General features: G+C 37.9%; 3 protein-coding genes across 6 annotated transcripts; 1 reads left to right on the top strand and 2 right to left on the bottom strand.

Moving 5' to 3' along the window:
* Nucleotides 1-3,171: 3,171 nt before the first annotated feature.
* LOC135652284 (transcription factor RF2b-like) lies at nt 3,172-8,629 on the bottom strand. The gene is made up of 4 exons (XM_065173120.1): nt 7,811-8,629; nt 6,780-6,912; nt 5,508-5,592; nt 3,172-3,648 (listed from the first exon to the last, which is right to left on the bottom strand). Exons 1-4 carry the CDS (start codon nt 8,314-8,316, stop codon nt 3,317-3,319), a joined length of 1,056 nt encoding a protein of 351 aa, XP_065029192.1. The 5' UTR covers nt 8,317-8,629; the 3' UTR covers nt 3,172-3,316.
* Nucleotides 8,630-10,096: 1,467 nt separating this feature from the next.
* Nucleotides 10,097-11,206, top strand: LOC135652166 (RING-H2 finger protein ATL72-like). Of its 3 annotated transcripts, none has more exons than XM_065172920.1 (2): nt 10,097-10,228; nt 10,456-11,206. In XM_065172920.1, exon 2 carries the CDS (start codon nt 10,570-10,572, stop codon nt 11,071-11,073), a length of 504 nt encoding a protein of 167 aa, XP_065028992.1. In that variant the 5' UTR covers nt 10,097-10,228; nt 10,456-10,569; the 3' UTR covers nt 11,074-11,206. The 3 variants fall into 3 exon arrangements, with proteins under 3 accessions (XP_065028992.1, XP_065028991.1, XP_065028993.1); XM_065172919.1 differs by having other exon boundaries at nt 10,365-11,206; XM_065172921.1 differs by having other exon boundaries at nt 10,132-10,213.
* Nucleotides 11,207-11,250: 44 nt separating this feature from the next.
* Nucleotides 11,251-12,563, bottom strand: LOC135652165 (chalcone isomerase-like protein 2). 2 transcript variants are annotated; one of them, XM_065172917.1, is made up of 5 exons: nt 12,459-12,563; nt 12,292-12,375; nt 12,027-12,182; nt 11,667-11,893; nt 11,251-11,556 (listed from the first exon to the last, which is right to left on the bottom strand). In XM_065172917.1, coding segments are annotated over exons 1-5 (630 nt in total). In that variant the 5' UTR covers nt 12,460-12,563; the 3' UTR covers nt 11,251-11,394. The 2 variants fall into 2 exon arrangements, with proteins under 2 accessions (XP_065028989.1, XP_065028988.1); XM_065172916.1 differs by lacking the exon at nt 12,459-12,563 and having other exon boundaries at nt 12,292-12,382.
* Nucleotides 12,564-18,439: the final 5,876 nt, after the last annotated feature.

The following is an 18,439-nucleotide window of genomic DNA, read 5'->3' as shown; positions in this document are numbered from 1 at the left end:
CAAGTTGGCGGGAACCCTGAAACATGTGGCAGCAGCAGCAGCAGATATCCAAATCAAGAGCACATGCAGATGTTCCAAAGAGAGTACCGAACTATGGAAGACAGGGACCGCCTTACCACCTGCACTGTTTGCTGTGAATACAAAGAGTAAGCCATCTCTCGATGCTCTCATCGATGGTGTGATTCCTAAGAGCGAGGATCGATCACAGGATACGTGATAAACAAGGCCAGGAATCTTGACGTGGCAGATTGTCCGTCATGTGATCTGTTTGATACGATCACTAAACGGACAGCCATCAATGCATGCATGCATGCATGCATGAATACTAACTAATATACTAACTGGGACGAGCAATGCAGATTGGTCTTCCAAAACGGAGGAAGAACACAGCAGCAGCCCTACCATGTTAGAAGCACATGGGTTTGCGGACATCGCGGTCAATCGGCTTGGCGTGGAGTGGTCTAATGTCTTTTTGGAGCCATTCTAATTGCAGACTGTGGCACATGACGATTAATCTCTCTCTCTCTCTCTCTCTCTCTCTCTGTGTTTTCGATCCAGAATAATTGTAGAGATAAATAATGAAAAATATTAAATGAAGCATATCTTGTGTGGGCGAGTCCCTGTTGATTGATATGACATAAATGGACCGGATAACGGGACGAGGTACTTCATTCGTTCCTTCTCATCGTGTACACAAAGATGCCCTATGAGAAACTACGCTGTGGATTACCGCGTCTGTCCTTATCATTTCCGCATCTGAAGGTTGAAGGATGATGCTTTTGGTGGCCAAAGCACGGACAGAGCAAGTGAGGTGGGCGACAACTTGTCGTCGCCATGCTCATGTCAGACCATCTGCGTCTCTATTGCCGCTTATGCCTAATCAGTGGATAGTGTTCTCGAATGGCACTTGTCTTTCTTACTACAAACACAAGAAGAATCTCTACATGAATGAACTGTTGAGTTTGCTTCAGACAAAAGCAACTGGTTCGAAACAGCTTGGCGGATGCGAACGCTTCGTATTCCTCCAGAAACAAGACGATAGATAGATTTATCCTTTGACATTTACTTGCGTGGATTTTGATACCTTTTCAGATGTGTATAAGATTTCATGACTTGATGGATGATGAAGAGCATCTGCGGCGGCGACGACATGTGGACTCTATAAGCCATCCCAACTGTCGGCAGAGACGACTCAACGAGATGGGAAGCTGAAAAGACCCTTCCACTGCCACTGTATGCATGATTATAGTCGATTATAATAGAAGGGATCGGGCAGGAGAGGTTTTCACTTTAAACCTCGGTTCTTTGGTCGTTCTTACTTACCAGTGAGCGCCAAACCCTGAGGCCTTACGAGTTCATCTTCAAGATGTTGATCCAAACATGCACCTGATAATGGCTTTGATCGATGACATGCCACTAACGTTCTTGGAAATGCATGGCTATCATCATCAGCATCATGCAGTGGTTGTTTCAATATACAATCATAGATTGTATAGCCGATCGGATAAATCGCTTGACATTACGTCTTACCACGATTTTGATGCTTTCAATATCGTTCTCCTGTTGCCTTCTCTCTTTCTTTCTTTCTTTCTTTCGTTGCTCCTGTGCACCTACCTGTCTGCACAGTGACAACGACCTTGGATTCTCCTGTGGTTCAGACATGGCACGAGCATCACGATGGAAATATAGTTGGGACAGCAAGAGAATCTTACGCTTGCTCGGAGTTGATGATTCTGTGATTTACCTGAATATGATTCACATAAGTAGGTTGGTTCTATACACCCGTCAGCTACTCATGCGAGGCTGGATTTGGGTAAATTCCATCTTCTTTCATAGTTGGATTCTCTTTAATATGTACACTTGCTTTGTTAAGCTCTTTGGTCTAATATTAGGTTGAGCCGATCACGATTTTATGATTCTAAATTGAATCGGAATCGATGAGATGGTTCGATTCAGGATCCTAATGTGATCACTGAATCAAATCTTAAGATGAGTATGAATGTTTAATCATAGTGTTTAAGTAAGAATTTAGACCTCACCATGAAACCTTATGAGATCAACACCGTCGAAGCCTACCAAACAAGTCCATGGGATTTTGGCCCCCTACATCCATGGGCGGCGTCCATGAGTGTGACCTCCAGTCGATTTGGACGGTGGGAATCAAGAGGGGGATGTCGACTCCACAAGAGGGGTCTACGTCGAAGTAGCACCGACGCTCTCAAACATTGCTTCGTCGTCATCCAACCGGAGAGGATGACGAGACTCACCCACTGCAGCATATGCGCTGCCTCGTTCGTTGCCTTCGACTCCCGCGGGAGGCGTTAAAGTCACCTGGACAGGACAGGGCACGTTTGGTGTCTGCAGTTGGTAAGCAGATGAGGTGAGGCCGTCACAGGGACGCGTTAGCTACCGGTCTCCACTTTAAAACGCCGACTGTTTCGAGCCTCTGTTCGCTCGTTCGATGTAATGCCGCATGAATGGCCTAATGATTTTGATTCCTCTGCTCATCAATCAATCGATGTGAAACTGAATACATTTACCATGAAACGCCTACCAAATGTACTACCCATAAAAGTTTTCCACCGCGCGGATGGACGAGAAAAGTGTTCACCGTCTTTCTAGCTTCGTCGTTCAAGTTCTTCGAATCATCGCCATGTGAGGTTTGGACAGTGAGCATCATCATCGTGGCTTTAGAAATTCTCATAATAGTTGGATGAAGCATCCATAAAGGACTTCGACTACGAGGAAGAACTCATCTTCTTTTGACTTTCGATGTAAGTTTGAACTAGAATCGACTTTGGGACTTATTGCTACTACTTAAACTACTTAGGATGCTTTGAATTTGTATCTTTTGATTTTATAAGTATAAAAGTGTGGAAGAGTCATATTCTTCCTTTTGGTTGGTTGACCTTAAAAGAAGATTAACCATGGTTTACTGTAACACTAAACTCCACAAGAATCCCAATTAATCTTCCAGCTCAAAAGAAAGCATATCGCTTCAAAATTTTAATTTGTTAGGAAAAAAACACAGCATGTTTGTCATCAAAATTAAAAGTTTCAAGAACATCAACATAAAACAGAGTAAAGTACAGCTTTGTCAGATAGTCATCAACCCCAAAACAAATAATGAGAAGATGGCAATATCTACAAACAAGGAAGACACGGCATTCAGAAATTTGAATCACATATCTTAAATGAAAAATAATAATATCTCACAAAAAGAAGATGGAATCAAACACCATCGTCCTTGAGAGAAGCTTGATGAAGTCGGGCTTTGGACAGATGAATCAAACTAAACATGTTGCTCGCAGTCTTGCTAGGAATTGCAGCTGCCCTCACTTGCGGTGATAGAGTTATCTGGATTGAGAATCTCTGAGCCCTTTCTGATGTCTACTCCTGGCAGTACCATAAGGTGACCCTGCTGCATCATATTCGATGGCACACTGTTGTTATCAAGTTGAGACTGCTGAATCTGAGCTTGAAATTCAAAGCCTCGTTGATGATTTCGTGGTTGCTCCTGTGAAGGCATCACAAACGGTAAGAAAGGAAGGTTCATGAGTCCTAGATTATATGCCTCGCTTCTCTCCACTTTTTCACCGGTTGCAATCTTAAGCCTTTCAACTTCCTGCTTCAACCCATCACTAACGCCTGAAGACAAATCATTAAAGAATGTTTCAGTTATAAAGAAGTTCCGATTTTATACAATTGTTCTACAAGTATATCCTGCAAAGGAAGAGCACCATGACAACAAATTTTAACACAAAATATTTGATTCTAGGGAGCAAAAGCAAACAAAATTTACTGGATTCTTCTACCAATAATTTTGTTCACCGGATTCACCTTCAAAAAAATAAAGATGGTATAGAAGAGAGGCTCCACCAGGAGAATTAACAAATGATGATATTTCTACAGAACAAAATCTAAGCTCCACCAGGGTTAAAAGGGTCTGCATGGAAATTTAAATACTTGTAAATTTAACAAAAGTCGTCCCAAGAATTGAGAAACCCCTTTTAAGCAAGCTAATATGCTGCAGTTCATAAATTCTTAAAGCTCCAACAGGATTCAAAGGGTCTGCATGGAAATTTAAATACTTGTAAATTTGACAAAAGTCAACCCAAGAATTGAGAAACCCCTTTTAAGCAAGCTAATATGCTGCTGTTCATAAATTCTTAAGCAGACAAGAAATGACTTAGCAAAAGGATATACCAGGAAACCTACATATTGCTGAACTGTTCTAGTAAAAATAATTTAATGTTCTGTAATGGTGATCTGACACCTTGCCATGCTTCAACATATAAAAAAGAAATCTAGAGTCAATCAATAATATCACTAAACAGTCATAAGATCAATGTATTATAACCAGGCTTGACTAAAAACCAAAAATGGTGCTTGATGTCAGGTTCCTTGTTACGGCTGTACATCTGGCCCAGAGAGGTGTTGTGCTGAGGGACAAAACTCCGAAAGGGAGGCTAAATTGGACATGGAAGTGGTAAGCATCAGTCAGTCACATGGGAGATCAGATTCATGAAAAACACATGACGGTGATGGCTAGGTAGATGGGTCCTGGGAAAGTATTCAAAGCCGCTTGCTGACCTAGTCTATTTGAACTTCAGTGGGACGGCAATGATGCACCAAAATTATGTTGTACCTGCATCCCATGCCATCTTCCCCTTGATAGTGAACAAGTATGGATGGCTATCGATTACAGCACTTATAAATGATCTCAGGAACTTATAGGCATCCTTATATGTAAACGAGATATTGGAACATAAGAAAGAAGAAATAAAAGGGAGAGATGGAGAGGTAGGAAGAAGAATGAATAGAGAGAACGAGAATTTAGAATGTAATTTATCGATTGGTCAAAGTAAAAGAAATAATAGCTTGATAAATCTAAATATTCAAGTTCTCCTTTCTCACTAATCTTTTCCAATCTCCATGATGCTCCTCAATGTTACACTCCCACCGCTGACACTTTATTTCACAACTCATCCATATATGACCCTAAAATATGTTCAATTTAACACCCACAATCACAAAAGACCCCGCACTAGAATTACCTACTCATCTGTGTGTGCCACCGTTGCATGTCACCCAGTATGGAGTTGATTTTCCAACACGAAGCACATCGTAAAAAGGACTCTAAAAGAAAGATAAGAAGATCTTGTAAAGTCAACTAGGCTCATATTTACAACATATAAAATGTGAAAAGGACATCGGTTAAGGAGAGTATATTGAGGCCATGAACCAGTTCTTGAATCAGGACTCTAGCAATAGAAGGGACCTCTCCTGTGTCTGCACTTGTGATTGTTTCCATAATTGTCTGTCTACATGCTTGCATGTTTGTGTGAATATACTGAATTTTGTAATGGCACACAACACATGCAAGACACCAACAGCAGAAAGCAGAAACTAACAGGTCAAGGAAAGGCTGGACACAGATAAAACATTCATGTATATGTTCTCTTCTTCTTAAAATTTTGTAATTTGAGAAAGATAAAAAACCTGACCATCATTCAACTGAGCTTGTTGCTCCATAGATTGTAGCCATAACTTCAGTCCTGCATTTTCAGTGGCCAACTCGGATATATCTTTCTGGAAAGAAGCAACAAAATTATAGAGATATTAGTCATATTTCTGAAGTTATCTGACATAGAGAAGCATGAAGAAAAAGACCTCAAACTTGTTAAATGCAGACCATAAAGCAGACAAATTCTTCCAAACGTGCAGTGTGAATATTTTAGTTTAAGGCAAGTGAACATGTTAATGGAACACATACTGACAGTATTAATTCAAATCATCCTGATTTTTTATGCACAATCCAATACCCATTTGTTGCTAAAAAGAAAAAAATTGCTATCCATAAAAATTCAGTGGCTCAAACTAAACAAAACATAGGCTGCACAAATAATATCATATCGTAGACAGAAGAGAAGACATGCATAGAGGAGAAATGGATTATTTTAAATGCAGAACATATACAAATTAAGAAAAGAGCATGCAACCAGACATTAGAATATATTTTATATGATTAATACCATATACAAGTTATTACAACAGCTGCTAGTCCCTCACTTCCATAATTAAACTAACTATTCCTTTCCCTGTCAGAGTAACTAATGATGATAGAAAAGGAAATAAAACACTTGATCTCTAGCCAACTATAGATTCCTTCAAGTAATTCCAGCAGTACCATTTGCCTTATGAGAAACAAATCTCTTTAGGACTTGACATAAGATCTAACATTAGCCACAAATAGTTCCGACTTGTTGACTCTTTCTAATTCCTAGATAAACAGACTCTAACCAACTCCAGAAACGTGGACATTTACTAATCAAATCCAGTTGTTTTTTCATTCTCATTTGGATTCTTTTGTAAGACAAAATCAGTGATCTGTGGATAATCAGAAATACAGAGCCAACATATGTAAAACAAATTTATCCATAATCTGACTCAAACAAAGACCCATTACCTGAGACTAAAACCAAATCATCAACTGAGACGCAGCATAAACTTGACTAATCCTACGCGTAAGCTGACAATGGTTGCAACTTAAGAACAAATCAAAACAGGCCAGCATGATGGAATTCACAAATCTAGTCCAACTAGAACCAAATTGCTTCATGGTTTTGATGGATGAACCGCCACTCCCGGATGCATCAGCAACAAGACTGTAGTGAGTCCGTAATGTAGCACATTAAACATACTAACATACTAATTGCCTTAACAAGCAAGAAGAAATAAATCACAAAAGAAAGTGAAAAAAAAAAACTTATAACAACCTGGAACAGTGTAAGCTGTGCTGAAAGAGTGGTAGCTTCGGTTTGAAGAGTCTGTACTTTTCGCTCAAGTTCTACAATATAATTTGCTTTCCGTTGTTTCGAGCGAGCTGCAGACTGACGATTTGCTAGAATTCTGCATATAGTCATGGAAAATAACTCAAAATATGCTTTTATTCTAGCATACAAGCTTGGAGAAACATATGATAATAAATTCACAAATAAATGAATTTATTTGTGAGTCCATTTCACTCATCGCAAGAAATAACTCCGTGAAGAAAATGAGACTACAAGAAACTAAGTGGAATTGTGGAGGCAAGAAGATACAATTAGTAGCTAATTGGCAATCTCGAGTCCATAATTTAACCAAATTTTAAATATTTTGTAATTAAGGATATGGCTTCACATCATATAATGTTTGTTTATATTGACTAACATGTTTCACGAAGGGAAATGTTTGACATGATTGGAGGTAGCCTCTCGAATAAAACCATCAACATAAAAGCTATCACTGTCAGCTATGCTCTCATGTTTCGAGATAAGGCAGCTCTGAATTATAAAATTTCTCAATTTGACAACTTGCCAAGTTTTAGCTTATTTTCATTTAATTCATCTTGCTTGATGATCTAGTCAATGGAAACAGGAAATTGACAATACATTGAAGAAATAGAAATAGAATCTGAGAAAGAGATGAAGCAACATCCTGATGGGGCAAGAGATGCACTTACAACTATCAAAGGATTACTCGAAAATAAGAGAAAGAGGAAGGAAACAACACAAGGATAACTTAAATCGTGGACTACTTCGTTGTACTCGATCGATTTCTAGTCGATTGTCTCACTGGCAATCACAAAACCGTTATGCGGTCCACAAAAGCAAGTGGATGCGAGAAGCAATATAGGGAAGCATCCAACCCCCTCCGAAGAGAAAAATGAAACCCAATTCAAGCAATGCTGTCACGAACCCAACAAGAAGAAGAGTTCAGGCATCGGCGGAACCCTAATGAGACTGAAATGTTGGTGGAATGTGCAAACCTCTTGGCCCTCTTCGGGTCGATCACCGCCAATTCCGCAAGTTTCTCGGGTGGCATGGCTTTCTTGGCCTCCATCACGTCCCCGAACACTCCCTCGCCTCTAGAGCTGGACGCATCGACCGAGTTGCTGTGCCGATGCTTCGGCCGGGCGGCGGCATTGCCCTCGTTCCCCGACAAACAATCCACCGCCGACCGATCCCGAGGGCCCGAGTGCTCGGCTGCTTCCGAAGCGGGCGCTTCACCGTCCTCCATCCCCGATCCGATCTTCTCCACGTCCATGTAAGTCCGGAAGACGTCGTCCTCGGAGGCGGGGCCCAGATGGAGGTCCTCGGAGATCCGGAAGGCCAGCTCGGAGTGGGCCCGCCGGTGGTGGGGTCCTCCGAAATGCGGCGCGGGATCAAGGTCGCCGCCGCCGCCGCACATAGACGGCGGCACGACGGGGGCGTTGGGGCGGGGGAGGTTGGGATTGGGAGTCGTCGGGGGAGGGATCAAGGATTTCGACGGCATTCGGCTGCCGCTTCGTCCGACGTTGATGCTTCTCCCTCTTCCTTAATTCGGACACAAGGCGAGGAAGCAAAAATTGGGGAGGAGGGAGAGAGATCTCCGGCAGCACACGAACTGTGCGATGTCAGGAGAGACAGGGAGAGGGGGATAAACTCGGCTAACCCCCTCGGTAATAATAAGTACGTTCCTACTTTTTCATATTTAGGATCCTTTTTTTTTTTCTTTTTTTTTTCCCCCATATTGCCTTGTGTTGGTAATCTGTCTCCTTTATTTTCTTTGGTCCAGAATTCCACATGGACTTTTGTGAGCTTCAGGCACAGATGGTTTGCTTTGTTGGGATCTTCATGTTCTTTTTTTCAGCACCAAATTATATATATAAATATATAAATATATATATATATATATGATAATTTTTTTAAAAAAATATATATATTTATTTTTATTTTAAAAAATTTTTTTATTTATTCTCATGAGAATATTTTTTATTTTTTTTTAAAAAAGATTACTCTTCTTTTTAAACTACTCGAGCAACGAGGAACGAAAACGAAGAGAAAGCAAGCAAGGGCATGCTCCGAGATTATGGTGAGGGACTTAGTTCTAAAAAATACTTTATATAATTAGATATTATATATAATTGTGTCTTATATCATTAATCATGATTTCGATCAACATAAGTTATTGAGAGATGGTGAATGAATGATCATGATTTATATCATGAAACTTAACCGTCACAATCAGCCTTCTATCAAAATAAGGGTCGTTAACCTTCAAATGATTCAAATCGACCTTTCAGTATTATGCGTCGTAAAAATATTCATCATTTATTTGAGTATTAAAATAATATTATTTTATTTGAGTATTAAAAATAATAGTGAAATATATTATGTTTGGTTCATAAATAATAGTGAAATGAAGATTAAAATATAACTAAAAAATAATCTTATTTTATTTGAGTATTAGAAATAATAGTGAAATATATCGTGTTTGGTTCATAAATTCATCATTTAGATTTTTCACACATAATTTCATATATATTAGTCAAACTAGTTCAGCTCAAATCTATATAATTTTAAATCTTATTGTAGTCATGGTTGACTTCTGATTAAGTTAGCCATTTATCGATAATCTTAATGTTCTTTTCATTTACATTGAATTAAGCGGATTGAACTTATGCAAGAAAAAAAATTGAGAGATAAAATCTACTATTTGAGTAGGATATTCTATATATCCCATCATTCATAACGTGAAATCTTTGATACCCAAATTTATTTTAGTGGATGATTCAAGAAATTATAATTCTTTTAGTAAAATGAGTCCAAAAGGATATTTTTATCCATGGTTAATAAATCAATCATGTATTAATTTGCTAAATGATTCGAATTATCTTTATATATGATTCGAGGTTCATGATGATTATCGTCTACCTAGAGATAGGTTGAGTTTTAATACAGATGCTATCCTCAATAGATATCGACTCATGTCAATATAAATGTCGAGATACGGATAAAATTATGTAATCTCGAATCAATAATAATAATAATAATAATAATAATAATAATAATAATAATATTGAGTACTATGATCCATTATTTGATCACTAGGGGACAAGCGTCACCTCAAAAAATCTCAATCCGACGAAGATATTTGCAAATGGCGTACACAAAAAAAAATCAAAAGACACTCAGCTGTAAAGTCTAGCCATCATCCAATCATACAGTCTCGGAAAGGGACTGCCCATTGTGACACACAACAGATGGCATCATCCCATCAGGTGGGTGTAGATATTTGATATGAACACCAGAAACAAAGCTCCTCCGAAACCTCATCAGACATACATACCACGAAGCTATCCAACAATTGATTCCTCTTCTGATGCAGCGACGATCGACGCCCGACTCTGGTCAGATATGATTGGGTGGGACAGTGATGCCTATACCAACTTCTCAACCCCCTCAACTATGTTGTTTATGTTCAACTAATTCCCTTGTCATATGCTTCTATGATCGCTTCATCAGGAACACTAACATCAATATCTGGTCATGTCCGTGCAGGCTTTGTTGCACCTGCTCCTCCTTCACCAAATCCTCAATCCAAGCTTCCTAGACATATATATGATCTAACAGGCTGCTCTGTTACTGTCAGGGAAGAAGCAACCTTCTTAGGTATTTCGCAAGAAAGAGGGGGGAAGAAGAAAGAAGAGATGCTTCGCATCGTCCTTTGCTCCTCCCTATCACTGCACTAACGGACCATACGCCGATGCGGATGCCAGCCATGCGCCGGCTCCTCGACACACCACCACTTTTGTCCGATGGAGCCAAGCCAGGGGACGCTGGAGGCCCCGCCGACGCTTATTTCACTACCAGCGTGCCTGTCGTTCTAGCAGCACTGCTTTGTACTCTGGTATGTGCGCTGGGGCTGGGTTCCATCTTGCGGTGCGCGATCCGGTGCGCCCGCCCCCGTCTTGCTCTCGAGATCCCCGAGGCGACGGCGGCTACCGGACTCGAGAAGAAGGCACTCCGTCAGATCCCGACGACGGTGTACGGGCCGGGGGCCGGCGTCACGGCGACGGAGTGCCCGATATGTCTCGGAGAGTTCGGCGATGGGGAGAAGGTCCGGGTGCTGCCCAAGTGTCATCACGGGTTCCACGTCAAGTGCATCGACGCGTGGCTTGCGTTGCAGCCCTCGTGCCCGACTTGCCGACGCTCGCTGCTCGACCAATGTGGGGCGGAGGCCGGAGATGGGACAATGACGTCGCGGTAGTGTGAAGGGACCGACCATGGCGACCCTCTGTTTCCTCCAGACTGCATTGAGGAGCTCAATGCTCACTATTTGTCATTTCGGAAGACATAATGTTAATCTCTTAGCTCACAAACTCTTCGTATTTTAGTATTTACTGCAGTTTATTTCAGACAAGTGATCCAAATCAAACCCTACAAATATCCGCTAAAAGTGTTCATCCTTTTGGTACGGGAAACATGATGTCGCATGCAACATGGATGAAACCTCACGCGGTACATCGCCTGGTACGAAATTTCACGATTATTTGTTCTTGCCCATACGCGAAACTGGTCACCCAAAGAGCTACTGAGCGAGCATCGTCCCAAGGTTGTCAGCCAAGCTCTTCACAGTGGTTGGAGACACCGACCTAGTCCCACCCAAGTACCATTTCTGGATCATCTCAGCCACGTTTGGATTCTCCACCTTCGCCTTCGCTTCCTCCTTTCCCTCCGTCGCAAAGGATATCTGCAGAGGTAAAACCCAAACATATCAGTTTCGGCTTGATTCCTCTTTCTTCTTCTTTCCTCAGTCTTGAGAAGGGTTATTATATATGTGTATCCCGATCTGATATTTACCTCAGCAGTGCGAGAAGCTGCAGGGAAATGAAACGTTATCAGAGAATCCTTCTTGAAGTACTTCTTCTGGAAAAACTCGGTGACCTTTTCGAGTGCTTCCTCTTCTTCCTCTTCGTACTTGTCGATGGCTGCCAATCTGTCTCTCACAGCACTCTCGAGTTGCACACCGTACTGGGAACCTTTGATCTCCTTAATCACCACGATTCTGAAGTATTTTTCGACTGGAGCTGCACATGACGACGTAGAGTCATCAAGATAAATAGTCTGCCGCAAGCATACAAGGAACTGCAAACCTTCAACAAAGACCCGACTGTGGGAGCCATATCTTGCTCTGACCTAATGGTCATATGTAATTGTCACCTGAAACGACAGCATCAAAGAAGACATCATCTTCGGCTAGCTCGGATCCCTTTTTGCCCTTCCAATCCGCTAAATGCTGAATGATCTCCTTCTCCATGTAGATCCCAATCGCGTTATACTTGATCTGTAGAAAATGAATCTCGATGTCGGTGACGCCTGCGTCACAAGAACAACAAGAGTACAGGAGGCTTAATGGGTCGAAAGTTAGGGACGGTGTCCATTCATCGAAGTTAGGGATGATGGGTCGAAATGAGTGCCGACTTACCATAGCCCAGGAGGCTTAATGGTTTGGTGACCGTGATCTCAGGAGCGAATGGGACTTGGTCCACCATCACCGTCTCCGATCCCACTGCCATATACAGAGTGCCAATGTCAAAGCGATCAAGTACTAATAATCGTTCTGGAAACCAAAAACACAGGAAGAATAATTACTCGCTGATGAACACAATAAGACGAGAACCCGAAGGAGGGGAGTAGGAGAAACCACGAGAGGTGGAGACCAGGATCTGAGGAGGAGAGAAGGGTGAAGAACGGGTCTTAAGAAGAGAGGTGGTAGTTGGGTGAAAGGCTTGTGCTAACTACTCTGCTCGCAGCGGACGATAAATGCGACTGCTACAGACATGAATGCTGCTGCTGCTGCCCTGCGTGGTGGTAGGTACCAGAGCGTCAACTTGTGACCACCCGATAGGTTAGTTGGGTTTCGAGATGTACATGCACATAATGAGCGTTTATTTCTTGGCTTTTTAGCGATGCATGTGTTTCTTTCAGCATCTAAATCCTCTCACAAATAGCTAAGTAATAAACCGATATCATATATGAATTAATATCTCGAAAAGGATTTCGGTTGGGTTGCGATTGACGAATTCTTTAGTTGTACGTATGAAAAAGAAATTAGTGGATACATATTAGATTGATAACTATTAGGGGAAAATATCATTTACGTCTTCGTAAGTCCAATGTGGTCCTGATCCATATGCGAGAAGTCATTCGGAATATAACGTGATTTCTCTAGACTTATTATCTAAGAATATTATTACGAATATTTTATAAAAAAATAGTTTATAATCGATTTGAGTTGCCCATTGAACTTTCAAAAATATTTATGCAAATATTGTATAGAGGAGGCAGTTCATAATCGACCATACAAATAGAAATGTTCCTACAAATATTCCATAAGGGAGATGGCTCGAGCTATCTTTTGAACTTCTATTCATATCGGTAAGAGGATGTTAGATTACCTGTGCTTTTATCTTAGTCTTACATGACATTTACATGATGAGTGGTAGTTAGTTGATTATATATTCGTTATTAATAAATATTTTAGAAATTCTAGAATTAGTATTATAAAAGAATAAGAAATCATAATATAAAAAATCTTAGAAATTAACATTCGATTATTTTATAAACATCCTATGTATCTCTAGATCTTGAAAATGAAAATAAAAATAAGATATGATGAATACTTTCGGTAGTCATTGATATATCTCTAGGGAATCTAAAGATGATGAAAGAATATATAAGGATATTGTGGTTAAACTGAGATAATTCAATGATCTTATAAGTAATCTTTGAAGAATTTAATTTTTAGAAACTTCTCCCTCACCAATAAAATGATATTAGAGCTAATGACTAGAGATTTATTAAAGATTGAGTCACAAAAATTGGAAGTTATATAGATGAAAATATCTTTTTTCAGGAGACATAAAAAGAATCAAAATCTTATATTGACTTTCTAAGATATTTTTATTTATTTATCTCTGATTGCCTTCTAATTTTTAAGTTCTTCTCTTCTACCTTTTCGATACCATGATTAAAATATCAAGGAAGAATTGTGTTACTTACTCTTTTTGAATATTGATGAAGATATTCTATTTTTCCTTCAAAAATTTTGTAAAAATCAAATCTTCACATATTTTATAATCATCGATAATTTCTCCCTTAATATAAATTAATTACTATAAATAATATATTACTTTATTATTAACTTTCATGTTTGTGTACTATAATTAAGGAAATGATTAAATTTGATTACCATGTAGACAAGTTAGGAATTCTACCAATTAATTAAATTATTAATTAATTTATTTCCTAATAAGTGATTTGAGTTTTAGAAAGTAAATAGTTTACTTATGTAAACTATAAGAAATAAATATTATATTTATATCTTTATGTATGAAAATAAAATAAAATAAATTAAAAATAAAAATTAAAGTATTACTTATCTTTCGGGGAGATCTCATTTTCTCCTATATAAAAAGGGATTTCTGTTCCCTCATTTCTTGTCAAGCGAAGAGATGAGGAAATGATATCCATAGTTGCGGAGGGGGGAAGGTGGGATCTTTTTTTTTTAATTAGCTTTATTTATATTATAATTTTATAGTGAATAAATAATGATAATTTATTTGTGATATTAAAATAATTATTTGATTTATATTAATCTCTTAAACTTAAGTGAATTTTAATATTAATTTAATTATTAAATTTTTTATTTTTGGATTAATATAATAGGTTTAATTTATTTATTGTGAATTTGTATGATGTAATTAATTTTAAATTTAAGATCATGAATTTATTTTTTTAATTCATGGATTTGAGTTATTCTTTAATAATTTAAAATATTAAAATATAATTTGATAAGAGAAGTTTAATCGGTGTCTGACTTGAGTCAGATTGATAAGGATGACCCATGTGGGCATGTACAACCCAGCCCATGTGATAAGGATGACCCAACCCATATGACTAGGTATGACCCAACCCATGTAGCCAAGTACGATCAAATCCACGTGGTCATGTATGACTTAACCCATATGGCAAGGTGTGATTCAATCATAGGGTCAAGCCTGGTCCAACTCATACAGCTATGTACGATCCAATATATATGGTCAAACATAATCCCAACTTATATATCTATGCACGACCCAACTCGCAAGCTAAGCATGGCCCGGTTCAGTGGTAAGGCTAAGCCCAACTTGTGAGTGAGGCTTAGCTTAGTCCGCGAAATTAAGTCTGTTCAAATATGCAATTGACACTAGACACACCATCGCTCCTCTATCTAGCCTGTCGTATCATAGCCCAACCTATTACTTATGATATACATGTACGACACACGTGACCCTGTCCAATACTCAGGTGGGTTAGTTCAGTTTAGACTACCACTATACGATATAGTTTGATTCTCTTTTTTTATTGGTTTGAACTCGTTAATTAATTGAATTAGTTTAGGATGATTTCAGATCAACTTGATTAGTTCAAACCTAATTGACTTGAGATCAATTAAATTTAAATTAGACTAGTTAGGGTGATTCTAAACTATTTTTATAAAAATTTAAGGTTGATTCTATTAAGTAATTGAGTTTGGTTTAAGTTAATTGAGCTATTTCAATTAGGGTTTTGATTGATTGAGGACTATTAAGAGATTGATGTTTTCGGTCTTTATGATTTAATAAACTTAAAAGTGTGATGATTATTAGTTTTTATTTTTTTTAGTTTATAATATTGATATGATTGTTACCATCTGGTAGATGTAACTAGGTTAGTGGTTCACATTGGAAGTATAACTTGTGAATGGAGCTATAAGCTCATCGTAGTGTGAAGCCACCAATGAACATAGTCTAGTAGATCATACATCAAGCATGATCTTTTATAATACGCAAAAACATCTAGAATATTTAGTCATAAATTAATTAGAGAAACAACTAAATATGATTGTTTATCTCTACGCATGTGCCCACAAGCACATGTGCACATACACGATGTTTATCTTAAAGAAAAAAAGAATCTATGTATGATGTATCCCCTAATACATTAAAACATCTAGAATATTTTATTCTAAATTAATTAGAGAATGAACTAAATATGATTGTCTATCTTTACGCATGTGCCCACAAGCACATACACATATACACAATGTTTATCTTAAAGAAAAAAAGCATCTATATATGATGTGTCCTCTAATACATAAAAAAATATCTAGAATAATTTATCCTAAATTAATTAGAGAAAGAACTAAATATGATTGTCTATCTCCACGCATGAGCCCATAAGCACATGCGCACATATACGACGTTTATCTTAAAGAAAATAAGCATCTATGTATGATGTGTCTCCCACTACACATAAAATATCTAGAATATTTTATCCTAAATTAATTAGAGAAAGAACTAAATATGATTGTTTATCTTCACGCATGTGCCCACAACTACATGCACACGTATACACGACGTTTATCTTAAAGAAAAAAAAGCATCAATGATGTATCCTCCAATAAAAAAGCATTTAGAGTATTTAATGCAAGATATATATATATATATATATATATATATATATATATATATATATATATATATATATAATGTTTGAAAAAATATTTATAATAAATCATTTGTTATATATTACTCTAGATAAAAAAAAATTCATGATGCATTCTCAAGGCATAAAAGCATCCAGAATATTTAATGCACATTAAAATATATTTTTTGCATTCACACGAAATAAATAAAAAATCTGAGACAATTGAAGAGGCCCAGTGCGCCCATGAAAGATATAAAACTATTTAAAATATTCGATATATCTCAAAGCATCTTATTTACACGTAATTTAATTATCCAATGTATCCGACTGGATTGACCAAACCAAAAGCATCTGCCTTGACGAAAATGCAACCGAAGAATCAACTAATTATTTTTTCACACACAAAACAATGGTTGAAATGTCAGATATTATGCCGAAGCACATTAAGAGAGAGAGAGAGAGAGAGAGAGAGAGAGAGAGAGAGAGAGCAAATAATAATCGATAAGGATTCGACACGGTGAATCCAATCATTGCATATGAACACTGCTGCTGCCTAACCCAAGAATTCGACACTGCCCAGCGTGGTAGGTAGCAGAACTTCTACTCGTTACCACCCAATATGTTATTTGGGTTTCCTTATGTACATGCACATAAATAAGCGTTTGTTTCAGCTTCTAAACTCTCTTCTAATGCCACCCTCTCACAGGTAGCCAAGTAATAAACCGATATCACATATGAATTAATATCGTGAAAAGAATGAGAAATCTTGAAAATTAAGATTCCATTGTTTTATAAGTATCATATGTATATCTCTATTTTAAAGAGAACTTAATATATGGGGAATACTTTGGGTGTACGTAAAATCATAATATATTATATGATACATGAAAAAAAGATTGAAATCAAATAATAATCAATCAAATTTTTGATGTCATATGAAAAAAAAAATTTATTTGATATGTAGGGTCATAGTTTTTGGATCACTAGACTCTACTTCTTCCCTCTTCCTATTCTTTCATAAGATTACTTAAATCGAAGAATTAGAGAGAAGAGAGGATGAGAGAGGAATCGTAATGTCTCGATGACTATCACGTATCCACGTCTCATGTATATCATCACATCACACGTCGTATCGTAATCCCTAAGAGGACATGTCTATATATATGTGAGAGCAGAAGATATAAGATATGTAATCATGGGGATTTTCACAAACAATGTGATCTCTTAAACAATTCTACTATAATTAAAAAAAATTTCTTAATAGATTTTATCAAAATCTAATCAGATCTATAATATATCTTATCGATTAGATAAGACCAGATGATCTAACATTGGGTGCTTCTTAATGTCTCCGTAGGTTTCTAAAAATGATGAGAGAAATATATAAAATCTTTATAATTTATATGACAGAATAAACAAAAAGATTATACTATAATTTAATGATCTTGTAAGTACTCTTTGCATAATTTAGTTTTCAAGGAGGTCTCTCACTTACCGATAAAATGGTATCACAGCTAATGATTGAAGATTCATGAGTCCAAAAAACTTGAAGCTATATAAACAAAAAATATATTCTCTTCAGAAGCATACAAAAAAAAAAGGGTCGACTTTTTGATATATTTTAATTTATTTATCTCTGAATTCTCTTTTCATTTTCAAGTTCTTCTCTTCTCCCTTTTAGAATCTCATGGTTAAAATATTAATGAACAACTGTGTCACTCGACTTCTTTTGAATATTGATGAAGATACTCTGTTCTCGCGATAGGAAGTCGGTGGAAGACAACCCCACGAAAGATGGGAGACCAAATCTTCTTCTTTCCCGAAGGAACGAGGACATCTACTAAACAACGTCAGTGGGATGCCGGAGAGCCATCATCGAATGGGAGGCCGCAAGAATGTTATTCGCCATCCATTCCATAATATAACATCTTTGATGTATTGTTGTTCCCCACACAACAGAGCTCCATGTTAACAGGATGTGCTCCACAGGGGAGAAACAAATACAAACAGCGGTTTTATTCTTCAGATTCAAGGGTAGAGCGATTACGAGTAGTAAGACATCGTACGCTACAGATTACGAGTAGCCCTGTCGTCTTCGTGCCACTAAACCTTACGATCAGAAG

Source organism: Musa acuminata, chromosome BXJ3-11, assembly GCF_036884655.1.
Source record: "Musa acuminata AAA Group cultivar baxijiao chromosome BXJ3-11, Cavendish_Baxijiao_AAA, whole genome shotgun sequence".
Taxonomy (NCBI): domain Eukaryota; kingdom Viridiplantae; phylum Streptophyta; class Magnoliopsida; order Zingiberales; family Musaceae; genus Musa; species Musa acuminata.
The sequence above is the reverse complement of the archived record's forward strand: the minus strand, read 5'-3'. Positions and strand labels throughout refer to the sequence as shown.

Bases quoted from the DNA above. Each gene is read 5' to 3' on its own strand.
- LOC135652166 (XM_065172920.1), top strand. From the start codon at position 10,570: ATGCGGATGCCAGCCATGCGCCGGCTCCTCGACACACCACCACTTTTG.
- LOC135652284 (XM_065173120.1), bottom strand. From the start codon at position 8,316: ATGCCGTCGAAATCCTTGATCCCTCCCCCGACGACTCCCAATCCCAAC. The intron at 6,913-7,810 runs GTTTGCACATTC...GACTATATGCAG, and splicing joins GACCCGAAGAGGGCCAAGAG to AATTCTAGCAAATCGTCAGT. The intron at 5,593-6,779 runs GTTGTTATAAGT...GCTTCTTTCCAG, and splicing joins CACAGCTTACACTGTTCCAG to AAAGATATATCCGAGTTGGC.
- LOC135652165 (XM_065172916.1), bottom strand. From the start codon at position 12,382: ATGGCAGTGGGATCGGAGACGGTGATGGTGGACCAAGTCCCATTCGCT. The intron at 11,894-12,026 runs GTGACAATTACA...CGTCATGTGCAG, and splicing joins CTTTGATGCTGTCGTTTCAG to CTCCAGTCGAAAAATACTTC. The intron at 11,557-11,666 runs GTAAATATCAGA...TTACCTCTGCAG, and splicing joins CAGCTTCTCGCACTGCTGAG to ATATCCTTTGCGACGGAGGG.